We start from the raw sequence: 24,021 nt of genomic DNA on the forward strand, positions 1-24,021 counted from the left end.
CTGTTGAACTTTCATCAGATAAATCTGTTAATTTGAATGTAAATTTTATTTTATGGTTGATTTACTACGTATATTTTATTTCTGATATACAATCAGGTAACAGATCCTACAGCTCCTTTCTAACGTGGAGAGTCTGACTAAAATGTTTTAAGCAAAAATTTTAAAGGATCAATCAATTGTTGATGCTAGATAATATCAATGCTGACTAATGAAAATTTTAACATTTCAAGGTAATTTTAAGCTTATCAAACAAAACTTGCGGCAGTAATACAAAAAATCCCCATATGCCTTTCACTCCACTTTCCCTACTAACATTGATAAATTACTATCTGTGCCATATCTAATGAACCACACCTAACTTCACTTTTTACTTCAGTCCAAACTCCTTTTATCTCTACTACTCCTCCCAGCTTCTAAATAAGACTTACTGTTTTAGTATTTCTTTTGTTATTCTAGATTCATTTTACCTAAGTTTTTAAAGTAAATTTACTAAAAATTAGTTTTACAACTATTTTAGGTTTCCAGCAAAATTGTGCAGAAATTAACAAAGTTCCCTTTATTCCTTATCTCACCAAAATTCCTTTACACTTGTTCCATTTTCAACAACCTATCCCAAAATGTACATTACAATCAATAAACACTGACATTTCGTTAACATCTAAAGTCCATTGTTTAAATAACATTTCACTTCTTAGGTTGTAAATCGTATCATTTTTTGGCAAATGTTTAATCATACATATCCACCGTGATAGGGTTGCACAGAGTAGTTCCACTACTCTAAAATAACCCCAAATTCTGCTTATTCATCTCTCCCTCCCAATTTAATCCTAACAATGCCTAATTGATTTATTACTGTCCGTCCAGCTTTACATTTTCTGTAATGTCACATTTTTGGAAGCATACAACACAGGCCCTTTTTAGAGTGGTTCCATTCACTTAATATTCATTTCAGCTTCTTCCATTTGTTTTCATGGCTTCAGTGCTCATTTTTCAGCGTTGAATAACACTTCAAGTTTAGTTATAACCCAATTATTCATCCATTCACTTACCAAAGGAAGTTTTTGTTGCTTCAAAGTTTTGCTAATTATGAAAAAATCTGTTGTAAACATCTGAGTGTAGATCTTAGCACGAACAAAATTTTCACACCTTTGGGCAATTATCAAGGAACATAGTTGTCAGATACTATGGTTAGAATACATTTTATTTTCCAAGAAACTACCAAACTGTCTTCCAAAGTAATTATTTTGCATTGCCACTGGCACAGACTTAGGGTCACTGTAGCCCCACATTCTCACCATCATTTTATATTGCTAGTGTTTTGAATGCCCCCCTTTCTGATGCATAACTGGTGGTATGTCATTGTATTATCTTTAATTCCCTTATTATGCATTATGTTCAGTACCTCCTTACATGCTTAGTATTTATGTATTTTCCTTGGTTAACTGTCAAAAGCTTTTATTTAATACGTAATTTACTGAAGCATTACATTTTCAGGGTCACAGCAAATGTGTGATACTAAATCATAATGTCTAAATCACGTTAATGTCATGAATAAAAAGAACAGAATCAGTGTTCATGGAAGCAATTCTAAGAATAAAATACTTTTTTAATTTTTGAGATAACATTTTTAATTCACAAGAGACAGACATGAGGACACTGTTCCATCCACTTGTTCACATTTCCAAAGGACCTTGATGTCTCGTGCTGGGCCAGACTGAAGCCAGAATCCTGGAATGTCTTACTGGTTTCCAGTCTGGTTGTAGAGGTCCAAACATTTGGACATTCTCTATCCCTTTCCCAGGTGCATTAAAAGGGAGCTAATGAGAAGTGGAGAAGCTAGGACTCTAATCTGGCATACACGTTGATACCCCACTGAAGCCAGCCTCTTAACTTAACCCACTGGGCAAGAAAATCAGACCATTAATTCTCACGTATACAGTCAATTGACTTATGTCAATTTAACAAATGGCACCAACATAAGTTAACATCTGAAAACCCAAGAATGGAAGACTCCTATATAACATCATATGTGAAAACCAAGTCAAAACTGAGCTAACATTTAAGTGTAACATTCTAAAATGCATGTTAGAAAATGTAGTAGTAACCTGTATAATCTTAGAATAGGCAATGGCTTCTTTCACATGGAAACAAAATTATAATCAATAAGATTGAAATTTCAATTCATCAAAATATAAAATATTTGTGCTTTACAGAATGACAGGAAGAAAGTGAGAAGAAAACTTGACCAGCATGGGAAAAGATATTGGAAATCACATATCTGATAAGTGATATACACCTGAAAGAAGTAAATAATTCTTAGTAAAAATAACAAATGGCACAATTTTAAAGGTCAAATGATTTAAACATATTTCTCAAAAAAGAACATACAAATGCATGAACACACGGAACGATTCATCCTTATTAACCCTCAGGGAAAAGCATAGAAAACAAGCATAACATAGTACTTCACATCTACTTCACACCTACAGGATTGCTATCAATGCAAAAAAAAAAGTGTCAACAAAGATGAAGAGAACTGAACCCTCATGCCTTGTTGGTGGAAACAAAATTGGTACCAATGGCACACACACACACACAGTCTGAAAGTTTCTTAAATTGTTAGGCATGGAGTTATACTACCAATAAACTTTACTTCTACTCTACCTGAGAAACAAAAATGTGTTTTCATACAAATTTGTATAATAAATATTCATCCAAATTATTCAAAATAGCCAATAGCAAAAACAATCCGTATGTCCATTAACCTAGGAATAGATAAATAAAATGTAGTATGACTAAAAAAGAACTGACTGACCATAAAAAGGAAGTATTGATACATGCAATAGCTGATAAAATTTGAAAACATTTAAGAAGCTACACACAAAGAACACATAAGATGCAGTTTCATTTTTATGTCATATTTCGTATAGGCAATCTACTCAAAAAGAAAGAACATTAGTATTTTACTCACTTAGGAGAAATGAAAATTTCAAAATTGATTTGTGGTGATAACTTCAAGTCTGAACACATAACAAACCACTGAGATGCATACTTTGAAATGGTATAAGGTGGTCAGTGTGATACATAAAGTATATCTCAATATTATAAAAAGGATATCCAGTCTTATTAATTTAAAAATTCCAGTTAAACATCATAGTAAGCTCATATTCATTAGAATGGCAGAGAAAAAAATGACTATAGAAATCATCAGAAAGGATGCCAGGCAACTAGAACACTCATTTATTGTTAGTAGAAATGAAAAATAATTACTCACTTTGGAAAGCAGTGACACAATTTGTTAAAACGAAATCGTATATTTGACATACAAATGAACCATTTGACTCCACAAATCCCCTCCTTAGATCAAAGGATCAAAATTTACTAAGAATTCCACATAGCTATTCTGTAATTTTAAAACTGTGCAAGTTCTGTCTCTAAATTTCTTGTTCCCCATTTCCTTTTCATGATTCACCTTTTAACCCCAACATCCTCTTTAATTTTCAAACTAAAAGGCAGTCTCTCAAAATGCAATCTTTTTTTTATCATAAACTCAATCTTCATTGAAGTTTCTTGGGTTCCAGTAGTTCACCCATCACATCACTTACCACAACCACACACAGTTCCTCTGTGTTTATATTTATTTCCAACCAATGGAAAGATTCAAGAAGGAAGAGTTTATATTTCCTACCTGTGATTGAATTCTATCATCTAACACTGCTATTTAAAAAGGAAAAAAAAAAAAAAAAAGAAGAAAGAAAAGAAACTTTATCTAAGGGCTCAGTGGCCTAAGATAAAATCTTCAAAGACAAATTTAATTTAACTTTGGATATTACAATAGGTAATGACTATTAACAGCTGGTATAAAGTAATGTTAAAGGGAACAGAAAAGAATATGCAGTACTCATTGGAGTAGACTGATTCAAAGCACAAAAACCTTTTATTTTGGAACTCCATGTACTTCATACACACATCAATAATTAGAAAAACACAGTTCTTCACACAGTTTGTACTTTAGACAATCTAATGCAAAGGAAACTTGACTTAGTTTTGTTAAGCTGAGAGGGCTTCCTTAAAAGTTTCAAATCTAACATTTCAATCTTGTAGAAAGCACCAAGGCTAATTAATTTTAAGAAAGAAAATATTCCTGGGTACACATAGCCACAGCTCTAAGATGATCCAATGTTTGTAGGAAATGTTCTTTGGCAAGCTCAGCTCACCTCTTCCAAATACAACTATCATTCTTCACAAATACCAATGGAGATGAGGGGCAACAGCTGTTTTAGAAGCTATGCTTCTAACCTTCTCCAGTTGAACTTCTAATTCACAGTGAGTCAACAGAGAAACGAAACCCAGGAGGAATTTATTACCCTAAGCCAAGTTCCTTCCTGATTTTACCATGTGTCTTCAAAACCTGAATACTGGGCTTGGGATGATGGTTCAGTGGCTAAGCCCTCACCTTGTAAGCACTGGCATCCCATATGGTCACTGGTTTGTGTCTACTGCTGCCTACTCTACTTTGCTTCTACATCTCTGCTTGGGGGCTGGAAATGCAGCAAAGGGTGGGCCAACTCCTTGGAACCCCGCACCTGCTTGGGAGACCCAGAAGAAGCTCCTGGCTTCTGATTGGCTCAGCTACAGCTGTTATGGCCACTGGGGAAGTGAACCAGCAGAAGAAAATCTTTCTGTCTCTCCTTCTCTCTGTAAATCTGCCTTTCCAATAAAAGTAAGAAGGAAAAAAAAAAAACCTACATCTGACTAACAGTGCATTCATATGTCCACAGATCCTGTCTACAACTAGGACAAAAATCCATTTTGCTAAACTTGGACTTTCAAAACTTCAGAGCAGACATAACATAGTGCTCTTGGACATTTTGCATTGAAACAAGTGATGGGATGGGATTAAGTTTTGGGATTAATGTTGCTTTAAATGAAGTTATATACACCCAAGAGCCAATAGATTTTGATCTCTATCTATCTAAAGAACCTATTTCTAGGTTCTTTAAAGAAATCGTTCTGCCTGAAGCACTAAGTCTGTACTCATAGTTGGCAGTAATTGGCAGGGGCCAAGGTAAGAGCAACCTCTATAAAATGGGCTCTACATTTCATCACAGACTCTCCTTATAGAGCCCTTTCTTTTTTCATATAGTGCTATGGGAGCCAAACATTCAAAAGTGTCTATGCATAATGCCAATTCAAAGAAGTCATCCAAATGTTCAATTGGGAGAGGCAAGCATTTTACTTACAGGAAAGACAGATAATGGCTGGTCAGTAACCCATATCACCCTAGCAGAGCAAGCAGCATTAAACAGCATAGGAATAAACAAGCACAACTGGTTCATGCTCCAAACAGTCACTGCTGTATCAGGTTTATGCTGGCTCTCTCTCCTCCATATTCTACTCATATATTTACTATGGTGAGACTATCACAGAAGTTACCCCTCAACACTCTTCCCCTCACCAACCCGGCCCAAGACACAGAATGTTCTCTCTCTTTTAGGGGAAGGGCACCTTTATGAGCTTTTCCCACACACCCATTACTTCTATATACTCTATTAAAATCATTTGATTTGTCTGCTCCTACCTTAGTGATATACTGCACACAAATCTAAGAAGGGGCTGAGTGATGAGAAAATGCACTCTCTAAATGCATTTTAAGTTAGGAAGAATATCCCTAACAAAATGCTCTGCAAATCTCTTATTAGGAACTCAATAAGCTTTTGTGGAGTAAAAAAGGAAGCTAAATAGCAGACATAGCACTGAATAAAAAGGCAAAGTACATTCTGAGTTCCAAACAATCAACTTACAAATGGACTACTTGTATTTTCTCATTAGAACATGATAGCCTGATTTCACTTAAGTCTTAAATCCTCAAGAAGCAATAGCTAAGCAGTTACCTAAGAGTTACGACGAATGATCGTATGCAGAAGGCTTTTTCACCTAAAAGGTGTGCATTTTGCTTTCTGAATCTTTTACAGAGGGTGTATTAAGAAAAACTACATCAACTCTTAGAACTTTTGCAGCTTGGTGCACTTAATAGCAAGTCTCTCCTATCCAAAAATACTTAGAAAGGCTTCTCTTCTCAACAAAGAATTAAACATACAAAACTTGAACTCACATTCTATTTTCAGTTTTTTTTTAAATACTATCTTTGTTCCTTGAACAATCTCTGACATTGACAGATCTGAGTGATACCTACTCTGCCATTTATTAGCTACAGGATCGTAGGTGAGCTATTTAATTTCTCTGACACAGCACTTCATTTTCAGCAAAATGGTAATAGTACTTCCATTTTGATCACTGTAAGCACAGCTAGAATAAAGTAATAAGTTTTAAGTGCTTTGCATAATGCTAGTACAGATTACTATTTCGTTTACTTAATTATATTTTTAAAGTATTTTTGTACCATAAATGTCATAAAGAACCACTCATCATATATTATTAACCAGCCTTCTCATTGCACCATATAGGATCTTATACATACCCACATAAACAAATAACTCTTCTGACTTCCAGAACACTGGATACCAGAAATGAAGATTCTAAACCCTCATGTTCTGTTTAAAGATTATGAAACTGAATTTCAGAGAATACACATTTAATGATGTACTGACATCACGTAAGCATTGGTGCTACAATGACAGGATAAATAGTGGAATGATGGACTTCTGATTGTGAAGGACCATACTATTGTAATGATATGGGAGAAATGTGTGTGTGTGTGTATGTGTGTGTGTGTGTGTGTGTGGTGGAAGATTTGGGGAGGGAGGAAGGAAAATCCCAGGGCCTATAGAACTCTATCATGGAATAGTCAAATAAATAAAAAGGAAAAAAAGTCTGATCCTCCACCTTCAAGGTCTGGCATCCTATATATATGCAAATTTAGGTCCCAACTGTTCCACTTCCCATCCAACTCCCTGTTTGTGCCATGGGAAGGCAACAAAGGATGGCCCAAAACCTAGGGATCCTGCACCATCTGGCAGACCTAGGGGAGGCCTCAGGGGGAAGATCCTGCCTCCTGACTTTGGAGCTGCCTGGCTCAGGCATTGCAGCCATTTGGGGAATGTACCAGCAGACGGAAAATATTTCTGTTTATCTCCCCTTCTCTTGGTAAATCAGTCTTTCCAAAATAAATAAATAAATAAATAAATAAATCTTTAAAAAGAAATAAAGAAAAGAAGACGAAAGAATAAAAAAAGCTCCAGGATCAGGGTGGTGACATAGTGAACTAATCCTCCACCTGTAGTGCCAGCATTCATATGTGCCCCAGTTAATATTCCAGGTGCTCCACTTCCAATCCAGCTCCCGTCTTGTGATCTGGGAGGATGGTTCAGATCCTTGAGCCTCTGCGCCCATATGTTCCCAGAAAGAAGCTCCCAGCTCCCACAACTGCAGGTATTCGGGGAATGAATATTGTGTGGAAGACCTCTCTCTCTCTCCCGGTCTCTGGTCTCTCTTTTTCTTTGTAAAAATCTACTTTTCAAATAAAAATACATAAATGTTTTTTAAAATACTCCAATCACTAGAAAATTAACAACAGCAGCAAAAACAACAGAATTTGGCAAGTGCATGTATGTGTGCTGTGCCAGGCGAAACCATAAGCTTCATTCAGGACTCCTGCGTGGGTGCAGGGACACAGTGAATTCAGTCATTTTCCACTACTTTCCAAGAGCATCAAGCAGGGAGCTGGATCAAAAGTAGAGAGACTGGAACTCGAAGCAGTTCCCAAATGGGTTCCAGGTGCTTCAGGCAGCTGCTTAAACCACTAAAATCACAACCATCAATACTGGAACCAGATTTTAAAAGGAGGGCTTCATATAGATGAGCTCTATGGAGCCCATTGTAGGGATTCAATATATATATATTTTTCAATTGGGTGGACTAGCAAATTTATTTAAAGAAGAAACCAGACTCAGTTTATCTAGTCAGTCTTTGGCTTCTAGACCTGAGATTACATATTGGTACTTGTCAGTTAACATGTTGCCTTCTTAAAAGTTTGTCCAATGCCACCATGGAAAGTGATACTGGGAAGTTTCCAGGTTCACAGAAACTTTACACAACAATTAAGTATATTTGAAACTTCAGGTACATAATTTCTATAAGGGATTTTGCAAATGCTAACTTTTACTCTGTTAATGTTGCTGAAAACACTTATTTTTATTAAAAGACAAGGAATGTATACAAGGGTCCAGCAAATACTGTGTATTTAAAAATTATGAAATGGAATTTCGAAAAGAAAACTTTTTGCTGTTCATGAGCATTTAGAGATTTAAATGTTTTCAATCCAGATGAGATTTTTAAAATAGTAGTAATAAAAGAGGACTACCTTTACAAAGTAACAATGCCAACATTATGTGACAATCATTGCTTTAAGGTGCCATCTCATTGTGTCTTGTTTTACCTCATGTTAGAGAGGAATGTATCCCTTACAAGATGGACACGTGAGATATTGAGTTTCCAAATGATACTTGGCCAGGGTTTAACTCAAATGTTTTCATATTTCATGTTTTACTCAATATTCCATGCTGCTTATCAATCATTTTACAAGATTTTCTATGGGAATAACTAACATTCTACTTTATTTATTACTTTGCTAATTCATTCATATTTATCAAATGTTGCACTTATACCATATTGGACCAAGAAAGAAAAGATTCTAGATGGTATTCCCAGGGTCTATAATATTAGAGGACATAAAAATGCACTGAAGACTTCTTTATTACATGAAACAATGAAGATACTTCTTGTTTCAACTTGCTCATCTAGAATGTTAGAATTCTAGCTAGGATTTTACCATACAATACATAACCATTAGTTATGTGATTACTGAATATTTTAAATATGATCGTTATCCCATGTATGAAATAAATGAAGTCTGTACTCTTCATGTTACTGATAATTTTTTAAATGTGGCAGTTTAGATCAAAATAGGCTGTGAATGGAAAACAGTTCTGAGCTTTCTAAAAGTTAACATACACAGAATATTTAAAATCACTCATAAATGAATTTCATATTTATTATGTGTTAAAATTGATACCTGGTGCATACCAGGTTAAGGAAAACAAACCAAAATAAGTTCATGCGTTCCTTTTTAATGGCTTTACAGTGTGGCTACTACAGGATGTGAAAATATATATGTAACTGCTCTATTTCTATTCGTCAGCATTGCTGTAGCACCATTCAGTCCTGGCACACTTGCTTTTACATTTTATTTTATTATTAAAACAAAAAAAAAAATCAATGTTGAGACCATTATTGTGGTGGAATGGATAGAGCTTCTGTCTGCAACACCAACATTTCTACATGGGTGATGGTATGTGTTCCGACTGTTGCATTTCTGAACCAATTCCCTGCTATTGGCCTGGGAAGAACAGTGGAAGATGGGCCCCTGACCCTTAGCTGGGAGACCCAGATGAACTTCCTTGGTTACTGCTTTTACCTTGCCCAGCCTTGGCTGTCCAGCCAACTACGGAGTAAACTAGCAAACGGAAGACCTCTTTATTTCTCTGTCTGGCTCTATTCCATTATGTATCTATCTATCTCTCCCTCTAACTTTGATTTTCACAATAAATAAATAAACCTTTTTTTTTAAGTATAATTCTCTCTCTTTGATGTATAATAATTGGGTTTTAAATGTAGTCCCTTTTAAATTTCTATCTATTTCTAACACTAGAATCAATTATTGGAGGTTGGATTTTTTTATTCCAAGATACACTATAACTTGTATATAGACACTGCTAAAATATGATTTACTTTTAGATTCCTTCCTGGGAGAGACTATTGCAGCTCTCAATTCCATTGCTGAATTCATTTTTATGAGATGGAGTCCAACCTTTTCACCTTGGTAACCAAATATTCGTGTTTGTTCATCAACTGTCTGTACCCCACTTCTGTTCTGTACCTCACTTCTGTTCTTGCCAACAGGAACATGCGTCCATTCTGTTATCTTCACATGGAGCTCTATGTTATCAAAGCAAACTATTGCCTAGTATTGAACTTTGGTTTCATTTAAGTATTGTTTATTTCTTGCTGATTCTTACATAATACTATCTCTTCTCTGAATTCCAGAACATTAATATTCTATTTGAAAATATCTATAAAGTCTATGATTTTCTATACAACTAAATCACTTCCTTTATTATATACTCAAAAGGCCATATATAGAAATTTATAAAGAAATATCCCAAACACGGGAAGGAATCTGCAGGTTTTAAGAGACAAAGCCAGGTCTTTTTTAGCTTCAAGAGGATTAAGATGATTAGCAAGGAGTGGGCATTAACACCAATGACTACAAAAGCAAAAGCATTCCTGACTTAGCTCTAACAATCTTTCACATCAAAAGAGGAGAAAGCTGCCAAGATACTTGCTAAGAACAGTTGTTAGTTGTGCACAAGTGTAAATATGGGTTTGTTCTTTTTATTTTTTTAGTTTTTTTCTTTTCTAGAAGGAGAAAATGGAAAAAGAGAATTGGACTCTTAAAAGCTGTTTTTATTTATGATTAGACATCTTCTTATTTGATAACAGATGATCAATTAAAGCAAAGTGTGAAACTTGAACAGCATCTTGTCAAACAGCAAAGATATTAGTAAATTAGCACTTCTTGCAAACCACAAGAGTCTCTCTGAGGCTTTCTTGCTTGGCACCAAGGCTCGGCTAAATCTGGCTCACCATTTTGCAAGTGGGAACAATCAGCTTCGTAGGTTGTAGGGAAGTATTATAATTAAATGTCCACCCACTTTTTCCTTTTTGATGAAAGGCTCCCATGAAACTTACTAAAATAAGGTGCATCAAGATAGATGAAGTTTTGATGAGTAAGTCAAAGTGCTGATGGAGCTGGCTTTCCACATGGAGAAGCTTCTCTATTTCATGGAAAATTTTCAGGCTTAGATCATCAACACTGTCATATTTAATGATGATTAACATGGCAAAACACACACACAAACTGGATATTTCAGTGTGCTGGCAGCAATGTAACATTTAGCATTAACAGACTTGCTGCAAACAAGTTTTAATGATTAGGGTTACATTATTAAAAGTAACAGCTGAATCTTTAAAGATTAATATTAGAGATTTTAAATATACGTGATCTTAGCCAAAAGGCAAAGAAGTGATAGAGAGATTTTAAATAATAAATAAGCAACATCTTTTTGAATAAAATGGCATTCTTCCGAATAATATACCATGGCTGAAGTAGCAAGGTATATTAAAGATAGTATGGAATTGTCACAGACTTCTTCTGAGGAAGAGCTGTAGCTAGATGCATAGTGTCTGATTTGATAGCTAATGACATTGACTATTATAACAATGAAGGATTATTTTACTATGCCTATGTGCACCAGAGTAAGGAGCACTCTGTTAAACTATTGCACTCAGAGTATTTCAAATCTAATGACAAGAATCACCAAGGTCAACTTTTTCATTAAAAGCAACAATAACAACTGAGGAAATATTTAAATGTTTTCCTTGACTCAATAGGGATTTACTAAACACCTAGGTGCTACACAAGACACAGCAATGAAAGAAAGTTCTTAGTCTACAGAACCACTCATAATTTTAATTTTTAGTTAGATTTAGATTTTACCTTCCTGTTTAACAGGTATTACTGACAGAAGCCAATGGAATGAATGTTGCCCTAAGTACCACCAGGATGAGATCAAATTACTAGGTAGTGTAATTCAATGAGCACATTTGTCATTGATTGCTAATCACTATGTTAAAGTGACTTTTAACATTCCAAATTACTGCCACCATCTTCTTCCAACTGTTGACTCTGAATTCAAAAAGACAGAATAACTTTGATGTTCAAAGTAACAAAATTTCCATTGTTGTCCTTGCACACTAGCAGGGGGCTGGATTAGAAGTGGAACATGAGGGACACAAGTCAGTGTCCATACAAAATGCTATGGCTGTAGGTAGCAACTTAACCCACTGTCCCACAATATCCACCTGCCCATAAAAGCATTGCCCTAACCCCTGTGCCAAATGCCTGTCCCTTCCTAAGTGCTTTTGAAGGCAAAGTTATATGTGTTATGAAAGAAAGACTTCTTTAAAATGACTTGGGGAAATTCTGGCTTAAATTAACTTAAAGATGTTTCTTTACTCAGTACTTTCATGGAATATAAAAATCTCTAAAAGAAGGTATCTAGAGAACATTTTTCTAAAATGGATTAACCAAGTAACTTTGTCCAACAAGCACCTTATGAAATATATGCCTCATAGGAACACAAATTGAGCAAAACAAATATAGATGAAATTTTTCCGCAGAAACTGTTTTACTTTGAGTATTCCACCAGAAGTGTTTTCATAATTTTGTGATTTCGGCTTTAAGAATAGCTTCTTTTACAGTATTTCTTTTATGACTCTAAGGGTCTGTACTAAATTAGACACCTTTAAAACTTGTTTCCAGTACTTTACACTCTTACATGTCAACAATAGACTGTTCATTTTCATTTTACTTGAATTACAGAGAGAGACAGAGTCAGATGAGGGGAGAGAATCTGTCAGCCTGCTCTCTACCCAAACGTCTGTAACAGCCAGGGCTGGCCTAGCCAAAGCCAGGAGTCTGGATATCAGTCTGAGACTGATATGTGAGTAGCAGGAGACTAAGTACTCCAGCCATCATTGGCTACTTTGCAGGATGCGCATTAGCAGAAAGCCAGATAGGGAACTGAAGAATCTAGGACTGGAACCAGGTACTCCAACATGGGACAGAGGTTTCCCAAATGGAGGGTTAACTTCTACGCCACATGCCTAGCCCTGCCTTGTTACTTTTATCATTCCCTTGTAAATACATGAACAAAAATTTGAGGGATGGGTACACAAAGGAATACATACTAGACAAAATATTAACAAAGGTAATTAAATCAGTTATTTAGAAAACAAGCTCAGAAGTTGGCTCCAACTCAATGCCTGGTGCCTTTATATGTTCAGTTTCACATAAGGTCTGTTGGAACTGTCTTATCTGACAGAAATTTTGGAAGTACAAAGCAGATTTTAAAGCTCAGAGAGAGGCAGTCCCACGTGATCTTTTCAATTATCCATTCACTCCTTTCATTTTCTAGTTACGGTGAGTTAGATGCAGAGTTCACAAGACAAATACTAGCTACATTAGAAAACCCCTTCCTAGTGGATTCACATTAAAGATGCCAGGAAAGTCTCCTTTTCATAGTGGATACTATGTCAAATTGTGTGACACTAATTCAGGTGGTGATTATTTCTCACTCACAAGTTTTATAATCTATTTGGGTCACAAAAAACATTTCATCACAGTTTATGGCAGGTATGGGGAGATGCAGCAGTCAAAACATCTAATACATCATATGGCATGGACATTATGACATTTAATTTTGTAGCATCCAATTGACTGGACTGAGGAATGCTGAAAAAGCATTATTTTAGACAAGTCTGTGACAGTGCAGCATGTGGGCTAGTACCATCAATTGTTAGAATTGGCTTTTCCCTTTGAACAGCGACATGTTTAACTCCTGCTCTAATCACGTTACTGGCTTGTGCACTCCAGGATTTGCACCAGTGACCCCTGGCTGACAGCATGAGCCAAGAGTTGCACCCTGGATTTGAGGTCTTCAGATGGGACCACATACCAGCACATCTGTGCCTCCAGCCTCCAGACAACCTGTTGTGCAATTCCTTAGCTGCCATAATCATGTGAACCAATTATTATTTAAAAAAATCCCTCCTCCAGCCATTTAGGAGAGACACCTAAACCTGGTAATCATATTGACAAGCACCAGCTTTAGTAAATCTGGCACATCAAATTTTCAGATTTCCTCTTCTCTGCCCCCGGTTCCTTGCTTTGTAAGTACTCATGTTAGATAGTCTTCCACGCAGGCCATCTGTCATATTGCAGCTGTGTTATAGATGCTCATGACTTAATGACTTGCCAAGCCTCCTGGAAATCTCCCGGCTCTTCCTGACTCCTTTAGCAGTATCACCTGTTCCCCAATTCACACGACAGTCCCCCATCTCCAATTTCCAAGCAGAGGGGACTACAGTTTGATCACCTCCTTTATCCTTATTGGAAAATGGACCATTCCACTACCTTAATTACTTATGACTTCCTCTACCCCTGCCATTCTCATCCTTACTCATGATAAACAACTGAACATGGTTTCAAAGGCAGAGGGACTAATACACTCACTAAAAGATGGCAGAGAAACAGTAAGAGCAATAGAATATTTGGTCTGTGTAAGTCAGAATGAGAAGATGTTACAAATAACCAGTTCTTTTCTGTGACCCTGTATAAAACACGAATCAAAAAAATTATTGAATATAATTTGTAGCTCTTTCTAAGGAAACTTTCTTTTCCAAGTGAAGGTAAGATAACTTACATTGTTAGACACATACACTGTTAATATTAAATTGGCTTACCTCTGCTACATTTGTAATGTATTTTAAGAAAGTTTTTGAATAAAATTCAGCTGTAAATCAAGAATGGGAACCTCATTTTCAAAAATTTAAAGTAGATAAGGATCTAGTACACTTACCTCTATAAGTCTGCTAGTATGTTCATGAAATATCGCAGCATATTCCTTTATCTCCTTTTCTCGGCCATTTTTAGCAGCTTCGATGAGGACTAAAAGTGGGACTGTCGTATCCAAGAAGGAGTCTGACACATGATCTATAATAGCCTTGCGTAGCTGAAGAGAAATTTCAAAAAATTCAGTTTGTTCTTTTAAGAAATAGTTTATTTCACCTATTCTTATGTGGTTATGAAATTAATTACATATTGTAAATTATTCTAAAAGCATAATATTTAAGACTGCATAACAATGCTCTTTAAAAAAGTAAAAATATTTAAGGAAAATTACCCTCTAGCAAAATTCTCCTTACACTAAAATATCAATACTTTTTCTTACAATGTCCTTAGCTTTAAAGTCGTTTTATAAGTGGTAATGCTACATTTTTCTCAACAAATTGCAGGATTAAACTGTGCATGTGTACAAACAGTATTGAACATCCTGTATTTTCATAATTGCAAATTATAAAATGTTTCCACCTTGTTAAAGGAAATGATGATAAATTTTGATTAGCTAAATTGTAGACTTCATGGTAATTAAACCAAGTAAGATCACCAATTATGCCAGTTGATAACAGATTAATAGAGCAGGAAGAATAATAAATGAATCTGATGTCCAATTTTCTCCATTTGCATTAATTGTTCTTGCCCTCACACCTTAAATTATTAAACAAGTCTAACATTCTGCTACAATGAGTTCCTGTAAATTAGATTACATGTAAGCTTATAAATGACAATCAGATAATTACTGTATTTGGCAGATACTTTCTGAGATTTAAAACTGCATTGGAAAATTAATTCATTGTATTTATTCACTATTGAGCTTTTAAATATTACAAAATCCTGATATGTTCCATTAACAATGTCAATGATTATGACTAGATCCAAAGCTTTTTGAATCAACCTCCTCATTTAGCTTCACAATCTTTATACAACAAAGTTAAAAGATAAATGGCTATCAGGCAGTCAAATTATAATTATTCTTTTGAAAATTACATTTTAGGGTTTTCTTTTAAAACTAGTGGATACATAGCCTACTTTTACATTATGTGAGAATTATCAGTAACATATTTTCAAAGAGTTGAATGATAGAGCTACATTTTTAAAAGTACTACTTTCCTACAATAATCAGAGGATTATGAATCTAGGCAAAGAAATATGTATCTGGCCAAGAAGCTACTCAGAAGAACTGCAAAATGTTATAGTTACAGCAATGTTAAAAAGACTGTGGAAAAAGTCCCAAGAAAGATTCTAGTAAGCATGCAGGTAGGTTAATCAGTAATAGTAACAGATTAATAGCTACTGAATAGTTATTAGGCCAGAATGTAGAGTGCTAAAGGGTTACCAGGCAGGCCCTCAGTGAATAAATATTGTGCTTTCTGTGTATAAGGAGTGGACCAGAGGTGCCAGCCTGGAGGTCACTCATTAGGACATGAGCTGGGAACTATAGGTTCTATGACTTTCAAGCAAAGGAGGGAAAAGTAGAAGGATCACTCAGGAAATGCTTTGAAATGAAAATCCCTCTCCCATTTTTCTTCCATTGATACCAGGAACACATAGAAAGAGACAGCTCTACGGATAGTGACATTGAGAGCCTGCCTATGGAAGGATATGGGAACCCCATAGTCAGAGGGGTACACACTGAAGTGATACCCAAGAACGAAGTTTGAAAAAAACACAGCATCCAAGAGAGTCACGCAGATAGAAATGTCAGATTCACAGACACTGAGACGATGGTCATGACACAGGAAATAAGTTATCAAACACTAAAATATAAAATTCCAATAAATCTCTGTATCACCATTTTGAAAATGTACTTTCCCACCAAACAAACTTGTAATTCCCAGATCACTACTTTTTTTTTTTAAAGATTTATGTTTTTTTTATTGGAAAGTCAGATATACAGAGAGGAAGATCTGTCCACTGATTTACTCCCTAGGGGACCACAACAGCCAGAGCTGAGCCAATCTGAAGCCAGGAACCTCTTCTGGGTCTCCCATTTGGGTGCAGGGGCCCCAACGTTTTGGACCATCCTTGACTTCATTCCCAGGCCACAAGCAGGGAGCTAGATGGGAAGCAGGGCCATCGGGATAGAAATGGCACCCCTAGGGGATCCCAGTTTGTGCTAGGCTATCGCACTGGGCCCCACATCACAACTTTATTGAATATTCTTTTCTGTGTATATAATTTCATTCCATCAAATAAATATTCCTGAACACCTTTCATCGCCTTTCTATCAAAAAAGCAAAGTATTGTGAGAAATGTCAAAATGGGAAATACATGGTTTCTTATATCTAGTAAAGGAGTAAGAGTCATTATAATAAAGGAAAACCAGTATACTGACAGACAAAAAAATATTTTCAGAAAAGAAAAGGCTTCAGAATCAAATTATAAAGATAAGTAAAGAAAAATGAGAGTTGTCTACTGGGTTTGAGATTACTGATGGCCTTAGTATAAGCAGTTTCAGTGGAAAACCAGGCAGGAATCCTATTGCTATGGTTAGAAAAGTAAATGGAAAACAAGCAGGTGGCGACAGGGGGCGTAAATTCTTGCTTTATGTAACTTGACTGACAAGAAACAAGACCTGGAATTAGTTAGACTGACACATGTAGTAAACAAGGGATTTTTCACATAAGAGAGTTTGCTAAAGGCCCTATCTGCAACCATACCTATAAAACACTTTATGGAACATGGTTGGGAGGAGGTGCTTGGCCTAGCAGTGAAGACACCCAAATCCCACCCAGGAGTGTCACTGCAGAACCCGGGAGTCAGCTGTGATGGTTCAAATGATTGAGTTATTCTGCCCATGTGGGAGACTTGGATCGAGTCCCCAGCTTCCAGCTGCCGTACCACTGGGATTTCATGGAACTCTGAAAAATGAACCAGAAGTCTGCCTGCAGGCTCTCCCTCTGATTTTTTTTCTCTCCCCTACTCCTATTTCGCAATTCCTCAACAAAGCAAAACTCCAGACAGACGGAGAATAACTGTCTTCTCACATTGTGAAACCTTCATGATGTTTTTGTCTCACGACAGAAGGAAATGGTCAGAAATCATTGATTTGTGTTAGATGTGAGTAAAACCTTTAAGAAAGAGTGGACACACAGACAGGAGGCACTCAAAGCACCTTATCCCATGCATACAGCGTACAGCATAATTAATTCAACCATCCTATCATTTTATCACCAAACGCTATCTGACTTGCTAATTTTTGTTAATACTTTCATAGTGATATCTATGTTTATGAATAATATTAGAGGCTTTTGATGCCTTATATCTTATCCAAACCTGTCTCTGATCCACCTGCTTCTCTGGGGTGCATCCCATGCCTCACCCTGTTATTCAGTCTCAGGTCCTGCTTGAGGTCTCTGAGATTCTAATCCTAAGCAAACCAGCCTGGAATTTCTGTAAAGTCCACACCTTGGGAAAAACACTTATAGAGATGATCTATTGGATAAAATTTCTAATCCCTGGCCATTAGTTACACAACTCTGGGAAACATTCTGCTGATTGCCATGGATTCTAAAGTTCCTGCTGTCTACATCCATTATCTCAATAGCATAACCCTCTTTCTTTACCTGTGCTACCTTTCCTGTTCTCTTAGTTGCTTCTGACAATATCTCCCCGAATAAATCATCTGCACTAAAGTCCAAATGCTGGGCTCCACTCTCAGGAACTCAATCTGAAACAAGCACTTCACCTAGTGCTAAAGTTATTTGCTCATGCACCAAGCAACAGACTCCAACATATGACATAACCCAATCAGTGATGAGAACACTCGGACACTTCTACTTTGTGCACCACAGGGTGTGGTTCTGTTATGTTTGTATTATGCTGATGGTGAAAAGGGAAATATGAAATAGGAATGGAAACACACAGATATGAAGTATGAAAGGGATAGAGTGCTGTGGTAAAACATTTTATTACATTTTTGACATATTCGTATGGGAAATTGTTTTCAAGCACATGGTACAGTCATCTACATCTACATCTGTGCCACTACTTATATGTTATGTTTTCATTATACTTTGCTGTGGTATGTCATAGAGCTTTCCTTTCTTTTGGATGAGAAAAAGCAGAGGTGTGGGGGATACTTGAAAGGAGAATGCAATATGACAGTGTAGAAATAGAAGAGTTAGCACTAAAAAATTCAAGTTAGTGAGAGCCCCACAGGAGTTAGAAATATGTATTTTCAATAAATACCTGTTTGTAGCCAGGAATGAAAGATGTCAGAAGAAAACCAAACTGAGGAACATTCCATCTTTTATCACTACAGTTTAATAAAAGGTTTCTGAGATATCAATTTTTCTATTTCCCACTGATACAAATGGTTTGGGATCCCAAATGAAATAATATATTTCTCTACAATTGAAATCAAAAAGTGAAAAAAAAATGCCTACAACCAACACAAATAGACCAAAAAAAAAAAAAAGATGAAATTCTAAGGGGAAGAGAAAAAGAAAGAAGGGAAAGTGTTTTAGAAAATCATCCTCCAGGGGTTTAAAAGACTTCCATTTGTGCATACCAATGTCATTCTAATTTTAAGTCAAACAGCAAAGTAAGCTTTCCAAAGCTTAGTTGACTCATCACAGGAACTGTATCAGCTAATAATTCAGCACACACATTCTTCATCAATTTAATAGAATTTATATTTGTGGATACTTCATGTTATTTGACAAGAATGATAACTATGAGGAAAAAGCACAAATGCATTTTTTTCTGAGTGTTGAACTGGTAGTGCAAGATGCAAAAAATATAAGTGTAGCTATCCAGCAACTCAGCAAATAATCTTGTTTTGTTTTGTTTGTTTTCTGAAACCTCCATTTTATTTGACATCCTTACTTTGGCATTTTTATAAGACATTTTTTCTTAATATGCAGCAATAAAATTCTAACATGCCTTTAGTGAAATAAAATGCATATGTTAATATGTATAATACAATAGCAATATGAGCACTTTCAGTTTTCAGTAAAGTAGCTGTTGTGTTAAAAACTAGATTAGATACTACATGGTGAGAGAGGATGGGCTAAAGCACTAAACCCTTAAACACAGGATCCTCAGTCACCTCTATCTGACAATCACTACAGGGGGAATCACAAGTGAAAATAATACAGAATTGGCATTGTCAATTCCCAGGCAAGCCATGGAATATGGGATGGAATCACGATGGCTGTTGTATGTGGCTATTTATTACAAATGAATAGAAAACCAAAACAATGAACAGTTATGACACCACATGGAATGTTCACACCTCCAGAACGTGGTAGTTCTCTACAAACCTGAAATGTCTCCTATGATGAAAATAATAGTCATCTACGATACTCCTGTAACTCATGAATGGTAATGAGGTGGAAACAGTGGGATTACAAAACACTAGTGTGCAGTTAATTCAGTTTCAAATAAACAAACTTATTTCTTAAATATGAGCTGGACTGTCCGCCATTGTGTATACCTACAATGGCAGGATACACTTAAATAGAACGGTGGATTTATGACTGTTTTGAAAGGACTACACTATTGTAATAATATAGGGGAAACCAGTGGGGGGAGGAGATTTGGAGAGAGGGGAGGGGAATCCCTGAGCCTATGAAACTGTATCATAAGTTAAAACTAGAAAAAATATATATATACATGCATTCCACACACAATATTTGTGGCAAAATTAAATTAAAATGTTTGTTTCTAACATGAAATTTAAATTTAACAGGTCATCTCATGTTTTTGCTTGCTAAATTTGGTTAACTAATACATGAGGAGTTGCTTTTACTTAACTTTATTTTTTTTTCCAGAAAAAACAATTACTAGTCGGAGCAACCTGCAAGAATACCCACCAATCCAACCCCCTGTGCTAGTTCCTATGCTTGCCAGTATGTACAGCAGACTGTTCAGTCTGTCCCACATCTCACTGAGCTCTCATGCATGTCATTGGGCCTTGAAGCCTTGGTCAACCCAACCAGCTCCACTATCCAGCTGACACACATGCTGGGGGGTGCTACTCTCTATCTAGTTATGCCTTCTGCAGTCCTGGTTCTCATGCTTACCATTTGGAGTGGCAACTCAAGAAGAATCCCATGCAGCCCCTCTACCAGCTTTGTTCCCTTCTCTCCTGGGTTTCACATGTGCTGGTTGGGTGCTGCAGCCCAATCTGGCATGGCCTGCCTCAACTTGGCATTTGCTAGTGGGTGCTACAGCCTGGCCGGTCCTAGTCCACCTCGATTCCAGCTTATCCTTGTGTGGATTACAGCCTAGCCCAGTCTAGCCAGCCCCTAGTCCTGGTCCTCATGTGAACTAGTTGGTATTGTGACCTGATCCTGTCCGATTCACACTCCATTTTGGTGCTCAGATTCCTGATTCACACTCCATTTTGGTGCTCAGATTCCTGAGTAGATGATGTGAACTGGTTTGTCCCGCACCTGCACCAAATGTATGCTGGTGGGTAACACTCCCTATCCTGGTCCAGGATGCACCCTATTGTAATTCTTGAGCTCACCTGCAAGGACTGTGTCCTGACAGAGGAGTTTCCCAAACTCCTCTATCAGAACATCTCCCAGTGCAAAATCTCATGCCCATTGGTGGATCAATGTGACAATCCTACTTACTCAACCTCCTGTCCTAGCAGGAACAGTGGCCTTTCCTGACTGGCCTTCAACCCATTCAGGTTCTTTCTGTCATGTGTTACAGCCTAGCCAAGCTTGGTCCACACCCAGACACAGCTCACACATGGCTCAGCAGGGACAGTGCTTCTGGCTGCAGCTCCCACTGGTTTAGAGAAGGCCGAATGTGTGGTGGGCAGCTTTGGGCTGTGTTGTAACACCTATTGGTTTGTGTAGAAGACAAGGTTAGAGGCAGAACTGACCTAGCAGTTGCAACCACCAGCATATACATAAGCTGATTGGGGTGACAGACTGTGCCAGACCCTTCACTGGCAAATGCACACAATAGGTCTAGGATCACATCAAATGAAGTTTCTTTGGGGATTCCCCCACGCTGAATTGCGGGACTCAGAACCCCAACCATGGAGAGAATTTCGAGTTCCATGGTCTGACTGTGGAGTGCATGTCAAAACTGGGCCTCCCTGGTGGCTTAGACGGAACAGTGGATGGCATGACTAGGTGCACATGGAGGATATGGTGGTATGGTGGAGTCTGCAGAGGATACCTGGTACCATAACAGAGGACAGAGGACAGACCTAATTGATCAACTACTGTAGCCAAGTGTTGGCAGTGAATATCTGGGCAAATGGAGATTCTAAGGTGGACTACATCAACCAATGGATTCTGGAGAGATTGTAGTGGCTAGATTGGCAGTACTTCAGATCTGTTGAACTATTGAAACCTCTTGAGCAAGACCCTCAGAGCATGCCCCAGATCAGGGACCCAGGGATGGTTGGGAGGCTGCGTGTGGCTTCTCCCCTTATCTCCCATCTTCCCTCAGACACAGGAAGGAAAAAAAAAAGAATGTGGAAATGTTGATTTCATCCATCTTTCTGTAGCCCTTGACCCTTATCACCCAAATCAACTATGTAAAAACCATCAAACAAAAACAAAATAATTTTAAAAATTTAAAATCTGAAAAAATTATGAGAATTAGAAAAAAAGAAAAACAATTACTGCAACCACAAAAAATATTCTGGAACTTTTGAGTATAAAACAATCCTAGTTCTTTCTTCTTTCCCTCTCTAAATAGCATTTGCACACACATAATTTTTTAAAGATTGGTTCTCATTTGTAGTCCAAAGATAAAGTTACAGAGAGGAGAGGCAGAGTGAAATCTTCCATCTAATGAATCACCTCAAAAATGGCTGCAATGGCTGGAATTGTGCTAACCCAAAGCTAGGAGCCAAGAGCTTTTTCCAGGTCTCCTCCATGGGCATAGATAAGGGCCCAAACACAGTCATCCTCTGCTGCTTTCCCAGGAGAAGCAGGGACCTGAATAAGAAGTGAACTAGCTGGGACACGAACCAGCATCCATATGGGATGTCAGCACTCAGGCAGAAACTTAGTTACTATGCTATGGCACAGGTTCCAACACAGTCTACAATTTTAATCCATTCTATACTCACAGGCTTAATTTGCCACAAGTCATAATATTCAATAAATAAAAGCAAAAGGACCACAAAACCACATCGCCTCTGGAGTAGGAGTTATAAACAACACTCATATGCCAAAATGACAATTTCATTCCTATAACTTTTTGTGTGTTCTATATTAACTGCCAAATATCAGAGTAAAGATATTTGTCTTTTTGAGATTGGCTTATTTTGCTAAACATAATCATTTTCAGTTGCATCTATTTTATTGTTAAAGACAGACATTTATGGCTGGTTAGTATTCCATTGTTTATATATACCACATTTTCTTCAGTCATCCATTGATGGACAGATGGTTGACTCCAAATTCTAGCTATTGCAAGTTGAGCTCCAGCAGAAGAGCTCTTAAAGATGTATGTATGTATGCATGTGTGCATGTATTAGATTTACAGAGAAGAGACAGAAAGATCACAAGGCAAGGACTTTAGCCACTAGGCCACCATGCTGGATAGCAGCAGAGCAGCTCTTAACAGACAACTTTGTTGATGTCAATGTAGAAGAAAGAAACAGAAATGACAGTACCAAGTCCTAGAATAATGAGGTAGAAGTTCAGGAAGATGCCTTGTAGATAAGAGTTTGTAGTTCTTCCTTTACCAAACTGGCCTGCTTTCTCATTTGCAAAATAAAAAGATTGTGTTAAGTTCTTTCCATCTCTTAAATCCTGTGACTCTGGTTCTTCTGGCAGTAGCAGAATTCATATTAAGGTCATAGTCAAGAAACTTGGAATTTCACAGCTTGTAATTTCAGTTTTCATACAGCTAACATTGAGGCTTGTGATTACTATTTATTATACTTATATATCCACTTCTGAGTTAAATGATTGCACATTCAGTTTACTAAATTTTCCCATTAAATTACAGTAACACATTCCATCAAAGCTTTTGTTTGAGAAGCTTATTGCCTCTTTTATACAAGTTAATGGTGACTGAGTTAAAACTGTATATGAAAAAGAACTGTGGTTGTTAAATAGCAGAAAGGAAATAAAAGCAAAAGTCTCTGAAAATAAGTAAGTTTCCATGTCTCTGGAAAACAAATTAATGTGTGAGATAATAATGATGTCTAAGCCATTTCCTGAAACCTTTTCTAGTGCTGTGTCCCAGATGACCCAGGGTTAAAATATATAACTGATTTTAATAAAAGCTTATATTTTAAATCCCTGAAAACAAACGTGAAAACATTCAAATCTATGAATTATCAGCTGTTTTCCATAAGCATCTGGATAACAAATTTAGTTTTTAATGTAACAGAGTAAATACACCAATAGCTCTTTGAAATGAACTACATATCAGGCACAAAATTCATTTAATCCTCATAGCCCTGTTACCAAGTATTAATTCCATCTTACATGTCAAAAACACTCAAAGACATGCAATCCCATCCCAGGATCTTAGAATTGTTCAGA

At 36.8% G+C, this 24,021-nt stretch overlaps 1 protein-coding gene across 1 annotated transcript in view; it reads right to left on the reverse strand.

The window, feature by feature from the left end:
• CTNNA3 (catenin alpha 3) overlaps positions 1–24,021 on the reverse strand; it is a 1,082,048-nt gene that overhangs the window by 535,963 nt on the left and 522,064 nt on the right. Inside the window, exon 9 of the mRNA XM_040975830.1 lies at positions 14,502–14,654. Coding sequence (XP_040831764.1) covers positions 14,502–14,654 — 153 coding nt within the window. The remainder of the gene's footprint in view (positions 1–14,501; positions 14,655–24,021) is intronic.

The sequence above is a fragment of the Ochotona curzoniae genome, unplaced genomic scaffold (genome assembly GCF_017591425.1).
Source record: "Ochotona curzoniae isolate NIBS_2020 unplaced genomic scaffold, NIBS_Ocur_1.0 contig_2692, whole genome shotgun sequence".
Classification (NCBI taxonomy): Eukaryota; Metazoa; Chordata; class Mammalia; order Lagomorpha; family Ochotonidae; genus Ochotona; species Ochotona curzoniae.